At 38.8% G+C, this 26,733-nt stretch overlaps 1 protein-coding gene across 4 annotated transcripts in view; it reads left to right on the top strand.

Moving 5' to 3' along the window:
* Window positions 1-26,327, top strand: part of arhgap36 (Rho GTPase activating protein 36) — an 84,616-nt gene extending 58,289 nt beyond the window's left edge. For all 4 annotated transcript variants that reach the window (XM_038730142.1, XM_038730144.1, XM_038730143.1 and 1 more), the window contains 9 exons: window positions 9,348-9,661; window positions 14,980-15,196; window positions 15,361-15,416; window positions 18,147-18,297; window positions 18,393-18,541; window positions 18,928-19,101; window positions 19,930-20,018; window positions 20,862-21,088; window positions 22,397-26,327. In XM_038730142.1, coding sequence (XP_038586070.1) covers window positions 9,348-9,661; window positions 14,980-15,196; window positions 15,361-15,416; window positions 18,147-18,297; window positions 18,393-18,541; window positions 18,928-19,101; window positions 19,930-20,018; window positions 20,862-21,088; window positions 22,397-22,722 — 1,703 coding nt within the window. In that variant the 3' untranslated portion in view covers window positions 22,723-26,327. The remainder of the gene's footprint in view (window positions 1-9,347; window positions 9,662-14,979; window positions 15,197-15,360; window positions 15,417-18,146; window positions 18,298-18,392; window positions 18,542-18,927; window positions 19,102-19,929; window positions 20,019-20,861; window positions 21,089-22,396) is intronic.
* The last annotated feature ends 406 nt before the right edge of the window (window positions 26,328-26,733 follow it).

Below are 26,733 nucleotides of genomic sequence, written 5' to 3'. Positions count from 1 at the left end.
AAAACAATGAAAATCCAGAACAATACAGCTGTCTTCCTGTCTGCGGTTTAGTTTTACTCAGGACATGTCAAGAGGGGTCGCGTCAGAGAAATGTTAACTGTAGTATTATGCTAATAACGCAGAGTAGGACTGCATTTTGTTTATGCAAGGTTCCAAAAACACAGCTCTAGCAAATGTTGGACTTATAACCGAAACATTTCTAAATGTTATATACTCATTTAACTGTAAAAATATATTTCAAGAAGTGTTATCTCCTTACATTAATGCAGTTCAAAGATTTGTTCTTATTGCCAGAAATATAGTTCTGGCAGACTAAAACTTAATCCCTTTATTTAAATTTAAAGTGCATTGTTCATAATTTAAGTTTTTACACACAACAAACATAAAAAATTATATTACAATAAAGCACAATCTAACACCACCAAACTGTTCAGTCAAAAAAATGTACGTGTGATTGTAGAATGTAAACTCCGTCTCAAGTTCATTTAAAAAATAACATCCCAGAAACCTGTAGCAGTGAAGTCTCTCAGTTGTCTAAATGTCCCACTAGCTTGGCTGCCTGACTCTTAAGAAGTTTTGCCTAAGACTATCAAGCTCCCACAGCCAACGAATAAATCTTCAACTATTTACTTTAAACAAGCGAACACCTCCAGTACAAGCACTGACATAGTTGGCATTCGATGCCAGAAAACATGGCATCTGTCAGGAGGCAGCGGCATGGAGTGGTCAGTTTGTCCATTCCTGCCAACAGACGTCAGGACTGAGGAATAAGCACGGGCTTACTGATCAAACAGGGCCATTAAGTGCCGTGCGTAAGACACATTAGCAGATGGATGAAGCCCGTTCTTGTTGGCAGTGGCCATTGTGTTTGTTTGAAATGTACCGGGCAAGGAAATAAATCTTTCAACCAGTTCCAAGACTAAATGTCCATCCTGCTGAAGTGTCCTTAAGCAACAATTCTTTCTTAATAAGTTGCAAGCAGGAGGATTACTGTTATTAAATATATGCACTCAAACAGTAACTGATGATAAGAGTTAAATGTGGTTATTACTGCAGCCCCGAAAGCAAACATTTGTGCACGTTTTACCACATACTGAAACAATTACAACACAAAACTAATTCTTGTCCTAATGGTTGACAACAAATATAATCTAGATTGGCATGTACCACATATGTAGAAAAGCCAAATGTGTTCATTAGGCACTAAATTTAGGTTCCTCGGTCATGGATCATGGTGCCAAGTACCTGCTCTGTGGGTAGTATTTTACAATATGCAGTGAACGATCATGCACTTTAACAGTGCTAAACGTAGCTCACTGGTCAAACACAAACATTTTTTGTAATATTTATTACAGCCCAAAAAGCACCAGATAAAGAAACCAAATGTGCACGAACATTTTTACTTTTTTAGAAACAAAAGTAGAGAGAATGGTCAGCATTGGTTATTTGCTGGTTATTATTTTTTAGTAAGAAACAATGTGTGATCAAATAATGTTGGTATTCTTTAATCCATTATCTGACTAATTCACCTAATGTTATAGTTCCTCTGACACAGTGAAAACAGAAACAACAATGTTCAGGGACTTAATTTAGAGTTCAGTTCGTGCTGCTGCTTATTACCTGTTATTATACTACTATTTATATTACTATTAACAGCTTTCATAAACTGGATTAACAGAGCAAATCCCTATTGTGTTAGCTAGCAAACTGCTAGCAGTGGAAAGTTCATAAAAATTGCTTTTAATTAATTAGCTTTTAATGTCTTTCTCTTCCAGACTTTTAGCTTGTTTATATACAATTATGTTTTATTAAATCTACTTAGCAGCCAACAGCCAAGTTAAAGTGAATTGTGAGCTGTTGTTTAAACAACTGCGTGTAGCTTCATAATCTGTTGTGCACATTAGCCATTAGCTAGTCAAAACTCTGCTTGTAGCCTTTCAGCAAGCCAGAGATTGTGTGTGCGCACCTGTGGCTATAAGCTAATACTAACTGGCAGTAGGCCAACAAGGCACCTGGCGAGGAGCTTATCTGTGAGCCTGGCGCCTGACGGAGGAGGACATCACGTGGAGGAGGGCTGGTCAGATCAGCCTCAAACCAAGCAGCAGAAATTTTTAAAAAGTAAAGATATTAGGAGATATCAGATTAATTTTTTGGTCACTCCCAAATTCACCTTTTGCCTTCTGGAAAGCCAGAAATTTTGTCTGTAACAGGGTTTCATACAAGTGAATATAAATATCAGAGATTTGGTGCTGAAATTGCTAAATTCTGCATTATTATTTAAGAGGGGGGAAAACACTACATGATCCCTCTGGATTACAATAATTATAACATTAATTAGAGAGCTTTTTAGAGAAAGTGGGGATACAGTGACACAGTGTTATAACTGCTTTGACAGGGTATCACAAAACAGGTAGATTTTAAGTCAAGTTATCCAATTACTGTCCACAGTGGGAGGGGAACAGGGAGTCAGGGCAGGCTGTGTGTCCAGCATGTATGCATGAGAGTAGTGAAATGAAAGGGAGATTGTTTTATTTGTCTTATTTAGATGTATGCAACATTTTGTGCTTTTTGTATAGTATAGTTTCAGTTTTTTAAGATGCATAGTGTAATGGTATTGTAACCAAGCTTCCTGGGTTCGCCTAACTGTATAAACTCAATAAAGGAACAACAAATGGGACAAAAAGTCCAAACTTCTGAATTTAAACATTATTATTTAGAACATTTAGTTGTAACACACCACACAAAACATAGCGCCAAATCATATCTGAGGGCACTTCTCATATAGAGAAGATCTACACCGTACTGTTTATAATATTTCATACATTCTGTGAATGATGCGTTCATGTTGCTGTGTTAGTAAGTATAAACTCCTCGTGCCACCTGAGAGTTTTTTCAAGCTGAGTCAATCCCATGTCTTTAAGTGATTTATGTGGCATCCTGTCAGTCTGCCACGGCTGTCTGACCTGCTTGGGACATTTCTTACCAGGTGTGACTGTGCACGTGTGTGCGCATGTTGTTTGTCCATGTGTCTTCATTCAAACAATCATGTGTGCATTCATGATTCTGTGAATGTGAGCATGTAAGTAAAGATGCAGCCCGATTAAGTTGCTCTGTGTTTCCTGTGTCATGCATATGAGTGATACGTGCAGAGTCAGAGTGTCGCCTCTCTAGCCTGACATCAGTTTATTCCCGTGTATTTTAGGTGCTGTAAAGTGGAACAGTCACTTTACACTCGGGGTTGGAAGGAGGTCGGACAGCAGGTCCTTCTACTGGATGATCAGGGTTGAGATTACAAACTGCCAAACATCACCTCTGATGAAATGTCATTTAGCAAGATCCTTCAGAGGCTTTCTGTAGCTGACCTCCCCAAGGCAACAGGCAAAAATAATTTCCCTACATAGTTGTATAAAGTACAAAAACATACCAGCGCTGAGTGATAATTACAGCCACATTCCACAGACAAACAAACCTTCATCTGGATTGTCAGAAGAGTGCCTTGGACCTTTTGTGTTCCCTACCAAAGATATGGTATATTGATATGGTTTGTGCAGAGAGTTTTCTTTAAATTTCTAAATTGACAGGTTACTCATTCACATTGCAACCAGGGAAACCAGGGACAAAGTGTCACAAAAAGAATCAGATTTTTCTTACTTTTCGTGAATTTGCAAGTACTTATGTGGAATTATAGGCGGTGTTTGAGTTCAGGGAATGGTTAATTACTCATACAATTATACATTATAGAATAACCTTACATTAAAAGTCAAAAGATGTTTTGGAAGGCGTCATTATCCTTCCCAAAACACAAATGACAAATCAGCGCTTTTATTGCTGCATTTGGGAGCGTGATATATTTACTTTAATTATTTTCTTGATTCTATTGAGTAAAGTGAGTCCTTTACAGCTGGTCAGAGAGCTGCTGACACTGCAGTCAATAAAAGACTTATTGTGTTTAATAAAATGTACAGTTCATAGTTTCCAATGCTGTGTACAGTGTTGACATCCAGGCCACATTCACCCACGTTTAAAAAGACAGTTAAAGATAATTTTCTTATTGGGGCCGAGTTCAGTTCACGCCTTTTAAACGTCAACCTGCACAGTGTTAAGATGCTTATGGGTGAAAGTCGCTGGATGATAAAGGGTTTACTTTTGTGTTCGTCAACAAAGAGCTGCACAACAGGTGTATATTTGTTTGCTTTGATATAAAGAGAAAGTCAGAATAAAACCAGAAATAAATCAAATGTTCTTTGGCCCAGAATCCCGAGGAGTTACGCTCACACAGTCCAAAGCTTTGCCTTCAAAACCGCATCAATTTTTCAAGGTACACTTGCACAGAGTCAGGGATTTTGTAGGCATGTTGTCAGATGTATGATTTAACAATTATGATCATAAATTCAAAATTGAAACACAATCATTAACTGAAACAGAAACAGCTGTGTAGGAGGAATACAACTGGGTGAGTAACAGCCAAACTCAGCTGACAAGGTGAGGCCGCTGAAGACAGTTTACTGTGAAAAGTTGTACACCATGGCAAGACTGAGCACAGCAACAAGATCCAAGGTAGTTATACTGCATCAGCAGGCAGACATTTCAAGGCAGACATGGGTTTCTAGGTCCAAACTCTTTTGAAGAAGCACAAAGATGGAAACGGGCAACGTTGAGGACTGTAGACGTAGTGGTTGACCAAAGAAACTTGATGAAAGACACATCATGCTAACTTCCCTTTCCAATTTGAACATGTCCAGCCGTGCCATCAGCTCAGAGCTGCAGGAAACACTGGGACCCTGGTACACCCATCTCCAGTCCGGAGAAGTCTGGTCAGAAGTGTCCTTCATGGAGGACCAAAAAGCAATACCTCCGACATGGAAACACTTGACTCAACTATGCATAGAAACACGAAACCGGGGTAGAGAAAATGGCTCCCAAACATACAGCGAAAGTCGTAAAGAAATATCTTCAGCATAAAGAAAAACAAGGAGTCCTGGAAGTCATGGTATGTCCCCCACAGAGCCCTGATCTCAATATCTGGGACTGAATTGAAGAGAGAGAAGAATTCTTGAAGAATTGTTGCTTTGTCACTCTTTAATCGGAAAGTTGTTCCAAACGCTAAATCAGTTTGTGGTCATGTAATGTAGCAGTGATTTCATTGCATTGCGACCTCACTCATGTTGCGTTTACCTGCAGCCTGTATCGCTGGGGTTTGCAGTAAGCCTGTATCAGTCTGAGTGTGATGTCTGGTTTGTGACTGTGGCTGCTCGAATAGGATTACCTGTTTATCCCCTCTCTTACCTGCTGTCTACATCCACCCTGTCTATTCTTATACCGCTCGTCTACTTGAACCTCTAATCTCTCCTGTGAGGGGCTGTGCGTTCACAAGTTAACAAGGTGGCACATTCATTTCAGCATCACATATAAACAGACATTATCCTTAGCTCTCTTATCCGCTTTCGAGGTCAGTATCTGCTCACGACTTTAAACTCAGCTCAACTCATTCTCCCAGCCTTGTGTCCATCATTACAATATATCCATCTATCCTTTTATCCTCAGTCTATATCTCAAATTTGTCTCTATGCTAGCTAAACACTCACAAGGCACTTTCCAGGAGACAGGGTTGCACACTGTGATAGTGAATAAAATCGCAATCTGTGCCAGACTGCACGATATACATATTTAAGGCATGTAAGATAGTGCTGTGATAGCCTGGTGAATGTTAGTGCTGCAATGTAGAATTAAAGAAATATATAGTATATCCAAGTAGATTTCTGCTTGCATGTACCATCACCCATCTGCTCTGCTCTCATGTTTTGAAAATGCAGCAGAAATACCCAAACTTTAGCCCATTGCATATCAAGGCACTGTTTTAGTCACTGTTGTGGTCTCTAAGCGTCCACAGTATGTCTATGAGCAGTTGTAGCTCAAGCGTATTTGGTAGCAGAAAGGCTGTGAGTGATCCTACTTAAGCAAAAGTGTTATCACCAAAATCTACTATCTAAGTAAAAATACTCATTCAGCAGTAAAATGTATCCTAATATATTATTTTATTATTATATTGTTAATGCTGATACATGAATGTCTAAGCAGCATTTTGCTGTTGTAGCTGCTCGAGGTGGAGCTAGTTTTAACTGCTTTATATATAGTTCTGTAGTTTAGTCCAGTGGTTCCCACCCTAGGGGTCAGGCCCCTCCAAAGGGTCAGAGGAAAGAAGGAAAGTGGGAGTTGTATTAATTGTTTGTTTGTTATCACTTTAAACCTCGAACAGTTTTTTTTTATTAAACCATTTGTTTAAATTTAAAGAAATGTCTCTCTGGTGGAGCTGCTAACAACAAATATACATATGAAACATGACAAGAGGCCTCTGTAATGGGTTTTTTGTTTTGATTTTTAAGATATCAGTAGAGCAGAGGCCCTTTGGCTCGATTCGCCTTTGTTTGGTTTTCCATTGTAGAAATGTTGTACCTGTACCTGCTTCCAGGTACTTTATTTCATATCACCTCCATCGAGGTTCCAAGCGAGCTGAGGGATACTAAAATGTAACGTGAAAACACGACAGACTGCTGATTGGTCAGAGAGAATATTCACTATTCACTGCATCATCATTGCTTGCACCAGACAGAGGCCTGAAACAGAAAGTTTTACAGTTTTTATATGGAATTTCATCACTAAATCCACTTCTGAGAAGTTTTGAGGTGAGAAATCAGCTGTGTAGATTTCAAATATTGACAGTTTTACGAGAAGTGATGGCAGAACAAAAATGTGCTTGAATATTTTCGGAGTTGAGGAGCTCCGCAAGTGGCTGCAGGGGAAGCCTGTGCCAACCCGCGGGAGGAGCGTGTGAGTCCGGCCAGCCGCCCGCTCACAGAGCCCTCTGCTCCCGCCGTCACACAGACCGCTGCAGCAACAACAGCAGAGGAAAACACAGCTGGAAGGTTTTCACACCGCTTATCTGTCTTTACATTCTCAGTAATGTTGAAACGTTTTAACTTCAAAAAGAGAAAGCTGTGTGGACCGCTGGTGTGTGTGTCGCACTGAAAATTACGTCGCGGCTGTTGTGTGTGGCGTCGCTATGACGACAAGCTACGTATTATCTCTGGGTACTATCTGCAACGGAAAAGAGTCGAGAGTCGAGTCTATCGATTTGCGATATGGTAGCATTTTTCAGCAAGGCAGCATAGATCGTCAGAACACCGTCAACAGTTCAACGTTTAGTCCTGATGGTAAGATGTGGAACAATGATGTTGTGTGGTTGTGGTCAGTAACTTATACCATCTGCTAGGTTACGGTCTCAGTCTGAAGCGGATTTGGATCACACTACCTTGTTTCTTACGACCTGCCCTTCTCTGCTTGTGATTGGCTAGTAGTCCTTACCTGGGAACTGCGCATGTGCAACTCCCAACAAAGATATTGTACAAGTAAGATGCATCACTGTAGCTCACGAGCAGAGCGTACAACACACAGGGTGAAAAGAGGAGCTGCAGCAATGTGCAGTATGAGAAAAATATGGTGTTTGTGGAATATTAAACCATGTAAACCTGTTCTGGTACAACCCCTAATTAAGATTTTGAACCTGAAAATGAGCATAATACCACCTCTTTAAAGCCCAGACTAAGTTTAAATGTCTGAATTACCTTCATCAGATACTAAACATTGCATGAAAGAAATATGAAGTAGACCAGCTGTAAGCAAGACAAAAGAATTTGTCCCTCAAGCTGTTTTCCAAACACACAAACAATTAATTAACACACAAAAAAACATCTAAAATACAAAATATATTAGTATATCCTCTAAAGGAAAGGGGAATAAAAAGATTATTTAGCTGACCAACATCATAGGTAAATGATGTCAAATTAAGCTAAAAACAGTCTTCTGTTATAAATTTTTCTCTTTGTAGTTTTTTGCTTTGTGAACAAAGAGTCTCGCCATGAAGATGAAAGTGAATTTATCCTCCTGTTTGGCGTTAAGATGTGATGAACAGAGAGGACTGTGTGGATTTATAACATCAACATTTTGTTCAGACTAAATGAATTTACCTGCCGGACGTTTTTAATAGGAAAGAAGTGCTCGTTGTGATAAGTGCTATAAACATTTTTACAGCTCAAGAAGTATGAAAGCTTTGCTTAGCTCTTAAATGTCAATGTAAGATTTAGTTCAAGTGAGGAAAGAGGAGGAACAGCCTGCCATGTGATATTTTTCTCCCACAGAGCTGACACCAAAGACATTTAAGCCACAGTAAAAAACGCTAATTATGACATCTTTCCCATCTGTTTCTTCCATTATCGTTCTTCAAATATTTCTGCAAAACAAAAATACAGAATTTGCTGGATGTGAATGCAATGTGGGTCTGAAAAAAAGCAACATGCACTGAGGTTTTGTAGCACCAAATAAGTGGATTACTTTCCCCCCAGTATGAGTCATTCTTTGAGGGATTTAGAGTCTCTTTACCATATCAGGCTCTTTGCACCCGTCAAATTAAGCCAGACTGATACAGTACACATTTACTAACACAAAGTCCTGCTAAATCCTTGTACTGGTAACTGTTGTGAAGGACACCCCGCTGTAACACTGTTTCTAAACTTATCACACTTATCACATCTAACGTTAAACACTGTTATGAGAAAAACACGTCTTTATAATTTACTTTGGAGTCATGTTTCTTTCCTTCTGATAAAGTCCATTCACTCTCCATTTAGCTCCACTCCTGCTAAATGCTCTGCTATGTTGACCAGCTAGCTGCGACATTGGTCTTTCAGCTGTTTGGTTTATCAGAGCTTTTTAGCTAAAAAAACACTGCCTGCTACTACGAGGCTGATGAGATCAGGGAGAGTGAACCAAAACCTTAAAGTTGGGTCTGTAAAAAAACAAAACAACAATCTAAAAAATGCAAAAATATTGCAAAACACAGAGTTAGATGATAAGTCACTATGCGTTTGTCACTTCAGGGTGACTACTTTAACATTATCATTTAATTCATTGTTTATATGAAAATCTTGATGAGTGCAACTTTAAATATATAATGTGAAGATCTGGATTGATCAAATATCCCCATGTTCTCCATCAAAATAACCCACTCCTTGCAGAAAACACAATCCTGGCAACTCGGCACAGACGTCATCTGTAAACAATGTGTGCAGAAATGACAAGAATGTTAAAGAGAGATTGTTAATTGGGCGATTCAGTTCATATTTTTTTTAGTGTTTCTTTGTTTGTCTCAAAATCCCTTTGAGAAACCTTAATATAAAATCAAAGATCTTATTTCACTTCGTCATTGTTCTCCAGTTAATGTCATCGCTAACAACAATAACTTGTCTCTTCTTTTCTCCTGTTACTTCCTTCCTAATCCTTTACTCTGTCAGAATCTGTCCCCATGGCGTTCGGCATCCCCCTCTCCCAGGTCATCGCCAATGACCGGGCCTACAAGCGGCGGCAGGATGCCCTGAAGGAGAGCCGGCGAGACTGTCTGGACCTGGAGGCCAGCATCCTGCGCTTCCGGGCCGAGAAGCGGCAGTTCTTCAATGGGAACAAGCAGCTGGTCTGCTCCTCATCGATCACAGGAGGAGGTCCCTGTTCGCCGTCTGCAAACTCAGTGGCACCAGCACCGATTTTTGAGACCCAGAACAAACCACTGTCGCCTACGTTTCTGGACAACACCGGCAGAGGACAGAGGAGGGTGAGACAGTCGTCTAACTGGACTGAACTATACAACAACTTTTATTATTTATACACATTTTAACAAGAGTTTTATAAAATCCAGAGGTCATTTAACTTTCTGAAGCTATAAAGACATATGTGCAAATATAATGTGAAGATTAGGACATGACTAAATCTGGGGAGTCAGTTAGTCAAACAAGGTATAAATAATCAATTATTTTCTCTACATATGCTGCCTTTGTGCAGTTTTTTTATTATTTCACATGTGAAAAAAAAAACAACATACAATTATTTTCTCAAAATTGTGTCCTAATAATCCCTCCATAAACAAAATGATTGAACTTCAAATTAAGGAAAATTTAGTGGTTGAAAAAGGAGTCTAAGGAAAACTTTGAAAGTATCAGGTAGCTTTCAAGGTATAGATGGCGACATGCAGATACACGCTTTTTAAGACAGAAATCTCAGGTATCAACAGATATTCATGCAGAATTGATGTCTTCACTGCCTTTAAATGGTAAATTTTGACGCAGTGACAAATTTGACCTTTGACATTAAGTTTGACTTCACTTCTTGCCCAAACTGCTACATTGCAGTCCACATTTAATCATGCAGTGGTTATTTGTCTTCGTGTGCTTCCATGTGTGTGTGTTTTTAAGCGAGATTTGAATCAGTGATTTGAGAGAACACAATTCTGATGAAAACTGGCATTTAGTGTCATCTGGGGATGTGTGTGTGTGTGTGTGTCCACAGTGCAGCTTGCTAATCTCTGACTGCATCTCCAGCTGTAAACATTTTCACAACGAATAGTTTTGTTTCAACAGTTGTTTGTACAAAAAATTGCTGTGTATGTTTGGTTTTCTGTGTATTTGTGTATGTCTGTGTGTGTTTTCGTGTGTGTGAACCCTCTCTCTCACCCTGTAATTTTCTCCGCACTGATCTGGAAACAGTTGTTATGTTAAGCCTGTAATGATTATCATCACAGCCACAGAGGACAGTAATAAAACCTGAACCAGCTATCAAGTGCTGCACATAAGAATCAGTCACTGCGGTAAACACTGCACACACTGTCCTGGATGGATACCTGAATATTTGGTAAAAGAGAGACAGAAATAATGATCTGATATTGTATTGAAGGCCTGTAAGCAATAATTATCATATTCTATTTATTATTGATCGTTTAGTCCAAAGTTATAAGTATTATAAGTGCAAAATGCCATTACAATTATTGATGCATATATTTATCACTTTAATGTTGCAGCTGATAAAGGTGGGGGCACTTTTAATTACTTTTTTAATAATACATTATAATTTATTAATTTATTAAATTGCATATTAATAATCAGAATCTGAATAGTAACTAGTAATCAAAATCTTTAAAATAAATGTAGTAAAAAGTCCAATATTTCCCTCTGAAATGTAGTTGATCAGAAGTATAAAGTTATATAAAATATTAGTAAGTAAAGTACAAGTACCACAAAATTGTACTTAAGTACAATACTTGTAAATGTCCTTAGTTACTCTCTGTCACTGATTTGCAGCAGTCTTGCTTGATGAATATCTGACTAAAAATTACTGTTGATCAGAATTTATTGCAGATTTAATTTTCTTTCAATCGAGTAATCCATTAATTATATCACTAATGCATTTTCAATCACTGCAGGTAACTTAACTTAACTGTTTCAGCTAACTTACCTAGTTGCTCTCATATTCTTCTGACAGCCAGAAGTGTGTAATAACTGATTACAGATAGGCTAATGGACATGATGTAATCTCATGGATGACTGTAATCAGCTCTGTTTCAGCAACATAAGAAATGGTCTGTTTACAGTAACAGCACAGTGTAGTTCAAAGTATTCAACAGGGCCATTAACTTGGTTTATTTTTGTTTAAAATACGGCTGTTTTTAAGACGGAAAACCAAAAAAAATGCAATATCAGTGAGTGACAATCTGAGAATTTGTGTCACTAAACAAAGTTTTGTTAGAAATAGAGTTTTACTCTGGGTGATTTATAGGAATTGTGGCCAACACTACAAAAAGCAGTATTTGGACACTTGACTGGTCAAATGTGTCCATGAATATACCAAAGATAACATAGTTTAGTTAAATATTACATTACATTAATGCGGCAGACAATTTTGTCAACATCAGCTTAAATCAACATCAGAGTGTTTGCTCGAGGACACTTCACCAACCCTACACACCCACTCTACCACTTGAGTTAAAGCCCATTGTAAACCAGTGTAGATAATTGAGTGAAGAAAGAAATACTCTTACTTCTTCTTGAACCATTATCAATTAGTTTAAAAATTAAAGTTGGGAAAGCTTTAATAATGTTTTTTCTTTACTTCCAATCAGTTGAAAATATCAAATAAAACTTAGTTTAATTTAGTCTTATATGTCTACATTTTTATTTTTACCTAGCTTGATGAAATGCATCTGAGAAATTATTCCAAAAGCTATATACTATTTTTGTACATTGTTAGCCACACTAGCAGCCTGGTGCAAGGGATGGCAATGCCGGTCTGTCAGTTCAGCCAGACTGAAATGTCTTAACAACTATTGAATATGTCATGACATTTAGAACAGACATTCATGTCCCCCTCAGGTTTAACTGTAATAACTTAGGCGATGCCTTAACTTTTCCTTTAGCGCCATCATCAGGTCACAATTTCAATTTGTCCAATTCTTTGTGTTCAAGGACGTCACTTTGTGTTGAAAAGTGGTGGGAACATTTAAGGATTCATATTTGGCGTGTGACAAAACACTTAGCATTAAACTCTTAATTTCCTGCATTCTAGAGACATCTGCACCAATTTATGGTGGAAATCTCTTTATTTATATGAAGGGAAACAAAATTCAGAATATAAAAATATTATTGAATATAATGCAGTCATCAGCAGCAGCTTGTTTTTAAGCCTAAGTTACTTTTTTTGGACAAGGCAGATCTGTTTCTTCTATATTTACATGGCTTTTTATTCATTCATTCATGTTGTACAAGTAAACCTTTCTCATAGAATTTTCATTTGTTATTTAACATTTCTTGTTGCAAGCTAATTTTCAGAAAACTTTTAGCAAATGCTTTCAAAAAGTGGTGGGGACATGTCCACCAGCTTCCCCAGTGTAAATGACACCTATGTTTGTGTTACTAAATACTTGCAAATTAATTTAACATTCCCATCAGCCTCAGCTGTACTTTGTGCATGTTAGCATGCTGATGTTAGCATTTAGCTCAAAGCACTGCTGTGGTTAAGTTAAGCCTCACAGAGCCACTAGGATGACTAACAATACGCTCTTACGTAAGAAGCCGGCTGTATGAAACGGTTGAGACTGTGTCACATTAAGCAAAGCTTTATATTGATAGCAATCACTGCTGGGAAATGTACTGCAGAGGTAGAACAGAAGAGGTTTGTTGGTAAAAAGATAATATCCTGAGAGAGTAGAGTGAAAGACACAGTTTTCCCATCCGTCTCGGCCTAAATGTGACTCTGACTCACCCTCTTACAGCTGCCTGGACTGTAGCAGCTCACTGTTTACATATCTGACGGCACTCGGCTGGAGATCTTCAGCCTGACGGATGAGGCCGCAGTAAGTGGGGTGGCGTTGTCACTGCGGCCTGTCCTGTGCACTGACAGATAGTGTACACAGTAGGAGTAAAGGTTGAAATTAATGGCTGGAATAAGATGAGTAGTTGAGAGGGAGAATCTGCTGTGAGGACGTTTTTAAATTATTATAGTTGTTTTTTTCTCTGTGCACTCACCTTAGAGGCCAGACCTCCACTATTTGCTCTGGAGAAGGAGATTCATAGAGGGCTTCAAGGTTACTGCTGTGTTCATACTATATGCTTTTTCTAAGGAGGTTTTATGTTTGTTGTGCATTCACACTGGAAATATTTTTAAATTTTAAATTTTTAAATGTGATGTTAGCAGATATCATATTTCCCCTGAATACAACCAGTAAAGACAATGAAAGAGCTACAAACACATACGTTTAAAATGATTATAAATAATTAACAGTTATATTAAGTTAATAGTTAATTATAGTATAAATGATTTCTTGTTTTCTCTGACCAACAGTCCCAAAAAGATAAACAAATAAAAAGAAAGATAAACAAAGACACAGATAAAGAAAAACAGAATATCTTCCAGTTTAAAAGCTGTAAATAGGGAATGTTGGGTATTTTTGCTTAAAAACTTTATAGGTACCCTGTGGAGTATCAACAGTACATACTGTGCGCTATTGTTATGTATGGAATTGGGAAACGGCGGCTATGTTGGTGGTTTTTGGGAATTATGAGTGAGAAAAAGTATTTGTAATCATATATCGTTCATCTAAGAGCAGGTGGCAGTGACACGAAGATTACAAAAGTTAATTTAACTCTGCGGTTTTATTACACCTCTCTGGACACATTTCAGATTAAATAAATAAAAACTCTAATTTCTGAACTTTTGTGCCATTTTGTTGCTGGACTGAAGTGCTCTTGGAAATCCCTCTGACACTTGACGTTCTCCAGAAACTATTTGCAGCTCATAGACAAGTGATTTATATTTCTGTGGTATTTGTTTCCCGCCTCTCAGATATTTCTTGGATTGCAATGTCAGGATGAGTGATTCTGACTGACTTCTCTGTTGGCCTCTTCTCCTGCTATCTTAAAGTGTTCTTTACATTTTCTCCTGTCTCCGTACCTCAGGTTTTGTGGGAGAAAAGGCACTGCAATGACACACATGCAGTCTACACACACGTACCAATCAAACAAGTCATTTTTTGTAAGAGTTGCAATCACAAAAAATCAAGCGTAGTTTTACTTCAGGTAGGCAACATCAGCTGACAGCTCAGCTGATTCCCCTATTAGCATTCATTGGCAAATTACAAGGCGCTTTTTTAAGTTGCTTTACGCTGAATACCTTTGCTGCTTTCTGTGCAAGCTGCTTTGCAACCCACTGCCACTCCAGCTCTTCCTTTCAGGCTGTGTCTGACTAATAAATGTCATTTCTGTTGTCATTGATGCTCTATTCTGTATCCTGGAGGGGGGATCTCTGCTGCTGCTCTCTCTGCCTTGGGCTTTCCATGTATGGACATGGAAGGGAAGGGAGGTGTGCTCTTCCCCATCATGGATTTCTACATAGGCATGGGGAAGAGAGCCATACCGCCAAACAACTTACTGCTGAGCAAATATCAGTTTCTTTGATGAAAGTTGTCCTGACTGAAATTACTTATTTTGGTTCCTTCCTTTCAGTTGGAGTTATTATTAATCACCATGAGATTACAAAAGAGTATTGCATGGTGTTAAGTCATAAAAGCTGAGAAGCTGCTGTGTGTTCTTTCTCTCTGTCCTTCAGGGTGGTCTGTCAGTGGACTCCATCTCTGACCTTGTAGAGAGTCAGTCTCGCCTGCTGGAGGCGCTACAGCTCTCTCACCCGGCCGAGCTGGACCTGAAGAAGTCTCCATGTAGCGGCTCATCAGAGGGGAGGACCCAGACCAAGCTCAGCCTCAACCCCATCTACAGGCAGGTGCCCCGGGTGCTGGAGAGGTGCTGCAGCCACATCGAGACCCATGGTGAGACACAGGCTATCTCACCTGTGCCATTTGGAGTCCCCAAATTAAATAAACTCTTTTTTACAAATTTAAAAGTCTTGGTTTTATCAGTTTAAATTGTGTCCATGTAAATGTAGATAAAATTAAACTGTAAGATAAGTTGGTGCTCCATTATGTGTCCCCAGGTCTTCAGACTGTGGGAATATTCAGAGTTGGTAGCTCTAAGAAGAGAGTGAGACAGGTGAGGACATTTTGTTTTCACCCACATTCATTTTGTTGTTGTTGTTGCTATTTTAACCATAAAAACACCCCTGAATAAAATGTTGTTTGTGGTCAGTAATAATAATAATAATAATAATAATCTTTATTTATAGAGCACTTTTCAAAAACAAGTGACAAAGTGCTTTAACAAGTGTAAAGACAATAATACCCAAGAGACAATAATACAAAAACAATACAAGATAAAAGCATGAAAACATTGAAAAGACTAAAATACACATTTAAGATAAATATAAAATTAGTAAAATAGAATAAAATAAAAGGGATAAAATAAAGTCAAATAAGATCGGGAAAGGCTCTCCTATAAAAGTATGTTTTAAGGAGGACTTAGAGTTCACTGACTCAGCCGACCTGATTTCCTCAGGCAGGCTGTTCCAGAGCCTCGGGGTCCTGACAGCAAACACTCTGTCCCCTTTAGTTTTCAGTCGAGACTCTGGAACAGACAACAGACCTCTGCCCGAGGATCTCGAGGTACGTGTTGGTGCGTATGGGACTAAAAGTTCAGAAATATAACAAGGCGAGAGGCCATGAAGAGCTTTAAAAGTGATCAATAGAATTTTGAACTCAATTCTAAAACATACTGGGAGCCAGTGTAGTGAAGCTAAAATAGGAGTAACGTTTTCTTTGTTCTGGTTAAAAGCCTGGCAGCTGAGTTCTGGACAGTCTGGAGTCGATCAAAAGATTTTTGGGTTAAACAGGTGAAAAGGCTGTTGCAATAATCCAGGCGTGATGAGATGAAGGCGTGTAAAATGGTCTCGGTGTCCTTAAAAGTTAACAGATCGAATTTTTGAAATATTTCTAAGTTGATAAAAACATGATTGAACAAGCTTTGTGGAGTGCTGCTCGAAATTTAAATTACTATCAAACCAGAGACCAAGGTTCTTTGCAACAGGCTTAATGTGATTTACTAGGGAACCAGTGGATGGCAGTATTTGTTTTGCCATCTGCTGAGACCCGATGACCAGGATTTCTGTTTTGTCTGAGTTCAGTTGGAGGAAATTATTTGACATCCATTTTTTACTTCACAAAGGCAGTTGTTAAGTGAACTCAGCATTCCAGGGTCTGTGGATCTGACGGGCAAGTATATTTGTGTGTCATCAGCATAAATATGAAAAGAAATGCCATGTTTATGGATAATATGTCCAAGGGGAAGCAGACACAAGGAAAACAAAATGGGTCCTAAGACCGACCCCTGAGGCACACCATATTTAACTGGACAGAACGAAGAGACATAGTTGTTTACAGACACGCAAAACTTCCTATTTGACAGGTAGGATGAAAACCATTCTAGGGCAGTACCAGAGATCCCCACCCAGTGCCTCAGTCTGTCTAACATGATGTTGTGATCAATGGTGTCAAAAACAGCGCTAAGGTCCAGGAGTACCAGGACTGAGCACATGCCTTCATCAGCAGACATTAAAAGGTCATTGGTGACTTTAAGCAGGGCAGTCTCAGCACTGTGGTACTTCCTGAAACCAGATTGAAACCTTTCAAATAATTTGTTATTTTCCAGTACAGTGAGCAGCTGTTTGGACACAATTCTTTCTAGAATCGTTCGCAATAAAAGGCAGTTTTGAAATTGGTCTAAAGTTTTGTGGGAGGGAGGGATCTAAACCAGGTTTCTTTAAAAGTGGGTTCACGCAAGCCGTTTTAAAATAATCAGGGACACAACCAGTAGATAGGGAGCAGAGATGGGGCCCAACATCATCTATTACTTTCAGTAAAAACTTTGTAGGTATTACATCAAGTGGGCTGGAGGACACTCTCATTTGTGATACTGTTTTTAAAAGCTCAGTAGTGAAAGAAGTATCCAGATCCTTTACTTAGCCAAGTAAAAGTACTAATACCACACTGTGACAATAAAAGACAGCATTCAAAACCTTATTTAAGTTAAAATATGTATATTATCAGAAACATTTAAAACATTTAAAAATAAAAAAAAGTACTCATTGTACGTTAAAATGTTCCCTGTCAGAGTTTTTCTATTATATCTGATGTTTCTGGATTAATATTACTGCTGCATTAATGTGTATGTTGCATTTAACTTCTTTATATCCAGTTGAGTAGTTACAGTAACATCATATGTGAGAAACAGCCCTGTTTTCAGCTTTGTGATGATGAATTTTCCAGCTGAACCAAAGGGGGCTTTAAATAGTTTATTTAACTTAAAAAGGGTGAGTATTTATATGATGAATAAGGTGCATGGTTTTCACTGAACAGGAAGGGTATGAAATCTGAAAAGTAACTAGTAACTAAAACTGTCAGACAAATGTAGAATAAAAATTACAATATAAAAGATAGTGGAGTAGAAGTATAAAGTTGCATAAAGTGGAAATACTCAAGTAAAGTACACGTACAAATTTGTACCTAAGTACAGGACTTGAAGTAGATTAGACTAGTAGACTTAATTACATTCCAACACTGCTCAGGACCAGAGTAGAAAACCAACAAAATACTTATATCATAATCCACTGATGTCTGAGTAGCACAGATCAATAATACGATTGGGGGAGCTCAGTGTGAATTTTCCCACTGCCTGGTGTTTCCTGTCAGTCTGTACTGTACACTGAATTATAAAAATAATCTTCAAGTGAAAAGCTGATGATGTGTGACATCCTGTTTTTGAGAAATCGTGTCCATCGGGAGAGAGTGACCCCTGTTTGTCCTCTCTGTGTGTTTGTGTGCTACTCAGCTGAGGGAGGACTTCGATGTAGGGGTGGACGTCCAGCTGGATGAGGAGCAGAGCGTCCATGACGTGGCGGCGCTGCTCAAAGAGTTTCTCAGAGACATGCCTGATCCTCTGCTGCCCAGAGAGCTCTACCCTGCCTTCCTGCACGCCAACCGTACGCAAACACACACACACACACACACACACACACAGACAGTGACTAAGCAGCTGTAACACCTGTACTAACCGGCCTCTCTGTGCCTTATGTAGTGCTGAGGGGAGCAGACCAGATTCAGTACTTGCAGCACCTCCTCTACCTGCTCCCTCCCTGTAACTGTGACACCCTGCTGCGACTCCTCAGCCTGCTACACACTGTGCAGAGCTTCGCCCAGGACAGCATTGGAACAAATGACGAGGAGGTAGGTCGGTGACTGCTCACAACGAGAAAAAGGCCTGTTTAACAAACTAAAAAGATGCTAGTGAGTTGCATTATGGGAAGTTTAGGATGCAGCATCTTTAAGAGCTTTACCAGGAACTATTCTGCCCCAGTTTTGATCTTTATTTATCTGCCTCTTGTAAGCCCCCTAGTTTTATAGTGCGAATATATAGTGGCCCTGAGAGTTAAGTTGTGACCACTGGTTGAGAGCCAATGACAAAAAAATGGTGTATGATTTGAACAGCTAATTGAACTCAACATATTTTAAATAGCCTGAGCAATTAACTATTTCACATTATCTACCTCTGCCCTTCACCTCGAAAAGGTCGATTATCACACATTGTCTTTCTATTTCTCCTCTCCGTTCAGATCCCCGGTAACAAGATGACAGCTGCGAACCTGGCGGTGATCTTTGGGCCAAACCTGCTGCAGAGGGAAGGAGGAGATGCGAGTCCTCAAATCTACGCTATGGGGATCGAGGACAGCACGGCGATCATCAGCGTGACCCTGGTGCTCATACAGAACTACAGGAGGCTCTTCACGGTACGGCAGATAGGCATATTCAGCCTTCAAATCTTGTCATTGCACTTTTTTTCTGGAATCTTTCAAAAACACGCTGCCTACTTTACCTATAAACAACTAATTATTCTCAAAGGTGTTACTAGTATTAAAGGGCCAGTTCACCCAATTGGTATCTAGCCATGCAAATAGATGAATTAAATGTTATTGCTGGTGCTCAAAGCACTGAAACACTCGACAGCAATACTGTCTTTTTGCATGTTGTATTTTCATTTAAAACATTGAAGTTTAGAGTAAGTTTAGTTTAAAGTAAGTGTACATTTATTAAAATACAGGTGCATCTCAAAAAATTATTGTGTATATATATATATATATATATATATAATAATTTTATTTATATTATATTATATATATATATATATATATATATATATATATATATATATATATGTCAGCTATTATTTTCTGTAATTTAACTCAAAAAGATTAAACAAAGTGAAATAGTTCAAGCCTTGTTTTAATCTTGATGATTATGGACATCAGAACTCCAGTTTCTCCATTTGAATTTTAGAATAAAATAATTTATAATACAGAAATGTCGACCTGAGAAGAGCTCTAATCGGCTAGTTAACTTAAAACACCTGCACAGGTTTCCTGAGCCTTTAATCTCTCAATCTGGTTCAGGTGCTCACAACGAACTTTTCCACCAGAGAGATGCATCTGTATTAACAGTTAATCAGTCAAAGAGGAAAAAATGATGAAATGCATAACAACATAAACAAAAGTGTGAAAAGTAAAGTAAAAAAGTAAATTTTTTTACTGTCCTCTAATGCTCCTCTGCGTTCTCTCCAGGTTTCTGCAGAGCTGCAGCAGGAGGTCCTGATGAGTCTGATCCAGACAGACCCAGACATCATCGACTATCTGCTGCGTAGGAAACTCAGGTAACCACGATAACCAATTAAGTCCCCAAGTGGCTTGACTGCCTTGTTTATCTGTGGCTACTGTTGCGTTTTTTCAGATTTTGAGAAAGGAGAGGCTCAGTCCAATGAAAATTAACAAAAAGATTTAATTACAAAAATTAGTGAATAAAGAGATGGCATTACAGAACAAACAAATAACACTGCAGTGGACTGAAAAGTTGGTCCTCCGTTCAGATTTACAGCTTTCAGTCAAGTCCAAACAGACTGAGCTAAAGCCGCCTCCAGCAGTGGACTGAAAAGCTGCTTCTCCTCCCAGATCCACAGCTTACAGTCCTGATTCTCGCAAAATGAATTGTTAATATCCTCCAGGTATGTAGGCGGGTCTTTTCCTCCAAATGGCCCAGGACCATAGCCATTGGTCGTTTGGTCACTTCTTCAATTAGGAAGGGTGTACCTTACTGCTCTATGTTACTTTTGGTCGAACAAAAGAGCGCCAATTCCCAGACGTGAAACCCCTTCAATCTACAGGAATAAACAGTCTTTTGCTCTAAACTAATCATGGAGAACAACAGGGCTTGTCTACAAAATGGTTGACACCCTATCTTAAGTGTCAATGAAACAGTCAAAAAACTGTCCTTCTGGCACTAAACAAAGAGGTGTCCGTCTTCTTATATTACAAAGAGGATACAAACAATGGTTTAATCAACATTCTAATGCAATCATTTGGCCTAAAATCCTGCAGGTTTACATTTGAAGGAAAACACTGAAACACTGGAGTACATTAAGTTTGTTTTAACTTTTTAAAACTCAACACTACTCTTTTGGGAGTGATCATCCGTGTTTATTTCTTTTATCCCTTCATAGCGGCAGCCATCTGACGGTGGAGAGCAGCAGTGAGTCAGGGGGTCGTCGGGATACAGGGGTGTCTCTGGACTCTGTGGGAGCCTCCAGCGGGAGTTTGTCCCCACTTGAGCCCCCCTCGCCGCTTTTCCCACCCGACGGTAGTGGTGGAGAGGGAAGCCTGACCAGCGAGATCTTCCTCAACGTGCTTAAGCTGAACCAGAACAGGAAGCGACAGGAAACGAGATACGGTACTCGTCTGGTGGTGTTGTGTCATCTGTTCAAGGCTGCTCTCTCTCTGAATTTGGGGACCTGAAGTGTAACTGGCATTTTATGATTTAATTTTTTTTTTTTTTTTTAAAGGCTGATATAAATATTTGTTATTGACTTTGTTCCTTTTTAAAAGCATTTGTTTTCAGGCCATGAAAACAATATTAAGAAGAAAAAAGTTCATAAATATAAATAATATATATTATTAATGTAAATACAATTAAACAACTTAGACAAGCTGTTAAAAAACAGATGTTAGACCATGTGGAAACTCTGAGATCCAACAATAAATAACGCCGTTGAAAAAAAATATATAGAAAAAAAATATCCAAAGGAACAGAGAACTGTATGCATGTTTGGACATATGACCTTAGCATTTCTAAAACCCTGATCGTAACAACAGTTTCCCACTTTAATTTGGAGATAGTGAGCGTGAGATGCGAAGGGAACCAGTTGGACTGCACTGCAGCAGGAAGAGTTTTAGAGTTTTGTGGTTCAGTCACATGGTGGGAGAAGTGGAAAAAATTTATTATCCTTTATCATAAAAGTTATGGCAAATGAGGAGCAACATCCTTTATGTGAAAACACAGTGATTGCAAACAGGGTTGTAGCTAACTCCTGACGTAATCGCTCTCTTTTCCCACCAGGATTGTGTATGTATGAGGTAATGCTCCTCTTTCTTAATATTTCCTCTGAGGTTTTCAGTAAAGCATGATGTAATTCGGTACCAATTATAAGGAAAATGGAGATTTTGAAACACATGTTCCAGTTAAATAACATTTAAGAAAACTAATTATCAACTATCCAACGAATGAAAACATTTAAGACTCTTTCTTTGTTCACTGTTAACGACTAACTACAGTACACTTACGCAAATTTAACAGAAAATGTACATGTTTGTGTGAATAAAAACAACAATATAACAATTCAAACTGATGTTTGAAAACGTGAGAGTGCTGCTGGGATTATAAATGTGGCCACAGCACCACCTAGCTGCGACAGAAGCTGGAGAGGCTGATTTGGCACAAAAATCACATTTAACATTAAGCAGTTTATGTTTCTCCATAATACATTTTGTTAAATGTTGATCTTCATTTAACTAACCACAGTCCTTTTTTATATAAAAATCTATTTTTAGAAAGGGTTTTTAGAAAAGTGTGAGAATTTGTGAAACATTTAATCTTTAAAATAGATTTTTAGAAGATTAGAAGGGGATTAAGAGGTTTGCTCAAAGGCACTTGAGCATGAAAAGTACAGGTTTGAACATTTTCCTCTTTTCAATCCTACAGGTGAGGCGCCCTCAGGTAAATCCATCCGCTACATGCGACAGTTCCACTCCCATCACAACCTGCTCAGCCTGGCCCAGCCCTCTTCGTCTTCCACATCCAGACTCCACGGTCAGGACCCCGACACACAGGACCGCAGGGGCCCGCTGGGCTCTGCGCTGAGCTTCAACCTGAGCGGCGGCAGCGGCAGCTGCTCCACTCTGAGCGGGTCGACAGAGAGCAGCATCTGGGTGAGACAGACTCCGCAGGAGGAGAGCAAACCATCACCAGTTGCTAATTTCTGGGACTTCTTCACTGGGAAAGCGTCGAGCTCGGAGACGATGGTATGATGAAGGGCGAGAAGAAGAGGAACATGGAGGGAAAAGAGTGTGGTTTTGTGTGTGTTTGCTGTCAGAGGTCAGAAATCCCCAGAAAACTGGTAAAGAACATGTTACATTTAAAAGACAACTGTTGATTTAAACCAGCATTGTGGAAGATTTGGCGTGAATTGGGATTTGACGCCCCCAACATTTCAAAGTTCCACGCTGTGGTAAATGAGGACAGCTGTACATGTGCATATGTTATGATTACATCACTTACAACTTTGCCAACACAGCCAAGCATCAAGCGAGTTTGACAACACAAGACAGACTTGCTACTCCAACAGAAAGAAGGCCAGCTCGGAGTTTCCTCCTTTCAGCTCTGTTATCTCCGGCCAACAAGTATAAACCAGTCTGATGTTTACTCTTGTCTACGCTTTTGCTCGTTGACGCTCTCACTTCCTCTTCCTCTGACAACATCTTCTTCGGTCTCTTTGCAGCCTCTGCCATAATATCCATCCTGAGAATACCGAGTTAGCTTCTTCTACAGAGCTCACATTGTATTATATAGCCTATATATACTCTTTGCTGCTTCTTATAGTTTGCTTGCCGAAGAGTCATGTTGATGCAATAAACCATTATGCCATTGTCGCAAAAGGTTTCCCGCTACATAGTGCAATACCAGGTGCTCCGGGTTAGGGGACAAAGACGCCATTTTCCCTATTACAAGTCGGTGTACCATCAAAATTATTTTGAAGCTGTTTTAAAAGGGATGTTAAGATCCAATTTCTAGGATTATAAACATGGAATCCTAAATTTCCGACTGTTGCAGATTTTCTCACTTGGAAGTTCCCACTTTTCTGGCACCCCTGTAACAGCAGCATGTGAATGAATTAATGTGTCATTGGGAAACAGAAAGCATGAGGAAAACAAACCAGCGAATGGAGAAGGAAATGTCAGAAATACACAAAAACTCGACATCAGTAAATGAAGGAAGAGACTAAATGAATGTGTCTGAGATTATGTGGAAGTGGATGCAGTAATATTTACAATGTACATAATGTATTCATGATTTTACACACACAACCTCCGTCTTTACTACCTAGAACTGCATAACTATGTAACTATAGCTGCATGGACTAACACTTTTTTTTAATCTATACTGATACCACACCAGAATCCTTTTGGTTTTTGTTGTTTTCTGTAACCAGCATTCACCTGTAACTGTAATCTACAATTCAACGATCAACTATCCAATGTTCAGCTAGAAGGATTGACACCTGAAGACATCTTAGCAATGCAAAGATCAGAGCCAGAAATTAAACTCAGTAAGTGCTGATTTGGTGATTTGCAGTTCAAATGATGTCTAGAAATCTACTTTAAATCTGAGCTAAATGTGGTTTTTTCATCTTTTAGTTTTTCTTTCTCCATGTAGATTTAATTTAACTATGGTCCTCAAGTCAGTTCTTTATGCAGATAATGCTTAGTTTTCATAGTGTGTCTTTGCCGTATAACAACAAGAACATCCTCATTTTCAACGTGTAGTTTTAATCACCAGTGGATGGAAAAATATTTTACAGTACTGTAACATTGTTAAAAGGATTGTAGACGAGGCAAAACTTAAACTTACGCTCTGATCACATTTCAATCTTTGAGTGACTTAGGATATATTAAAGTTGACTCTCACTATGACTTAAGAGATCGCAAACAGAGCCTTGTCGGAAACTAGTTTTATAGTTATATACAACTTGGATGTCTAAAAATAAAAAATATGGTTTGACATAACGTCTAAAAATATTTAAAAAGCGAAGTTAGCCTTGTTTTAACCTAGACGTCTTTTGACCTGCAAATCACCAAATGAATGCTCACTGTGAAGTACATGTGGTGTGATTTTAGTATTAACTCATTTGCATTTATGGCACTTTAGTTAGCTGTGTTCGAGTTGAGATGCTGGATCCTCTGAAGGAGGTGGCCCATGAAGGTTTTCTGTAGACTATCGGAGGATCAGGCTGGACCTGCTTCTCCTCCCCAGCATTAGATGAGACCACAAGTAAGAGTGTGTTCACAACACTCCACGATGCCTGAGCTCACAGTGCAAGATGCACAGTTTATTTTTCATGATGGACAAAGCACCAGGTTAATGTAGTAATATATTCGTATCTGTTTTACCTTCTGAAGTGGTCATGTGATATACCCAAACTTTACTCATTGAACGCCACGCCATGGCAGTTATGACTGTATCACTTCGATACGCCTGGAATATGTAATCAATCACATAAACACACAGATGTTTGCCAGCTGCTGGAATCAGCCCAGTTTTGTATATACAAATTATTTTGTATATAAAAATTATGTCAATTTTAGGCTATTTTAACTACAGTAGCTGCTACATGATTGCATATACATGCAGCAATTGAATTAATCTAAAAGGCGGGCACGGTTTTCTAATCTTGGTCCGAGGGGAGGCCCACAGTCTCACACTTTGATAACCCCTGCTCTATCACATAGGAGTTCCTCTGGATGTGATTTTCATATCAAAAGATTAAAACTGGGCCAAAGTTGGTTGACAAGTTTGTTTGTCAAAGGCCAGAGGTTTCCTTAAAATGAAGCCAAATGAGCAGTTTCACCAAAAAGGAATATTTTTTTTCCTTCTTAACCCAGTTTTTAAAAAAGTATTATAAGAAGAAAAAGGAAGGGAAAAATTTACTGGTATTTTTCTGCAGCAGAATTTGTTTATTCTTTAAAGAAGAGAAGGGAGGACATTTAAACTCCTACAATTACTAAAAACCTTTAAATTCCATCTTCATGTGTGATGTGATGAATGGAAAGCTCCACAATGGCTACTAAATTGGACCTTTTGGCTACTGTAGGTCAAGTATCAACTATCAATCTGTGTATTTCCTATCAAGTAAATCATCTTGCAGCCACTGGCCGAGGTTACATATAACTGTTGTTTCAAAAGCATTAAATGTCTATTTTTATGTGAAGCAGGACTTGCTGCTGAAGTGCTGTTGAATCAATGGCTGCATTTCTTCTACTTCTCAACCAAATTTCTCCTTCGGACGTCTCAGTGTCTTTTGACCTGAAGAAGAAATGTGGTGGCATTAATGTCTGTTTTTAAAAGGTGTTACAGCAGGTGTTTCTTGTCAAATTGCACGAGGCCAACTTCAGGGCCCATAAGTATGAAAAATAATATTCCAGGATTGTCATGTAGGAAAGTTACGTTTCTTTCACCACAGGAGGGCGACATTCACCATATCAGCTCAACCTTTAACCTTCAAACTGTTTCCCCCACCATCTATAGCATCATATAATGATATTGATAAATGTATTAGGTGACTAGAAAGTGTACAGATGTTTGTTTCTGGCCTCTTTGTAGTAGAAAACCATGTTTCCATTGTTGTACAGAGATTTTCCTACATCACAACGATGTATTTCTTCACCACAAACACAGTCTGTCCTTAGCAGGTGCATGTAACGTCTTCTCTTTTGGATTCCTTGTAGAGAAAACCAGATATATTCCGTCCTTTTGTCAGTGACATGTTTTTTTTCTATATTGTAAAATCCACTGAGGTGTGTTAAGACCTTAACCACAGAATGTACCATACCTGCAGAGAATTAAATATCAAACTGCCTCTGTGTCATTGTTTATTGTTGAACCTGCTGCCAGGAAATGCACTGTTACTGTGCAAAGAGTTTTGGGCACACTTTTAGCTGCGCAACAAGCATCTGAAAAGCAATAAGATGAGTCAGAAGACAAGAAGGGGGGGGGGTTGTCACACCGAATACGCAGGCAGAAAGCTTTCTCATTCTGTTTTCAACTTCAATTGCTTCCATCTACATGTTGTAGTTTATTAATAAAGTATTACAGCCATTTGTCATCTTTAATAACATTGTTTTAATTGTTTGTTTGTTCCCTTAGAGGCAATACAGGTTTCATTCATTAATTCTTGCCGTCCTGTTTGATTAGGACAGACCTGCAAAAGACCAGACAATAAAAATCAACTGCAGCATTTCTTTGTTTGACAAAGTAAAAAATGC

Source organism: Micropterus salmoides, unplaced genomic scaffold, assembly GCF_014851395.1.
Source record: "Micropterus salmoides isolate LMB-PRFRI ecotype aquatic unplaced genomic scaffold, ASM1485139v1 Ms_hic_scaffold_2, whole genome shotgun sequence".
Classification (NCBI taxonomy): Eukaryota; Metazoa; Chordata; class Actinopteri; order Centrarchiformes; family Centrarchidae; genus Micropterus; species Micropterus salmoides.
This window is presented reverse-complemented; position numbering and strand designations above follow the sequence as displayed.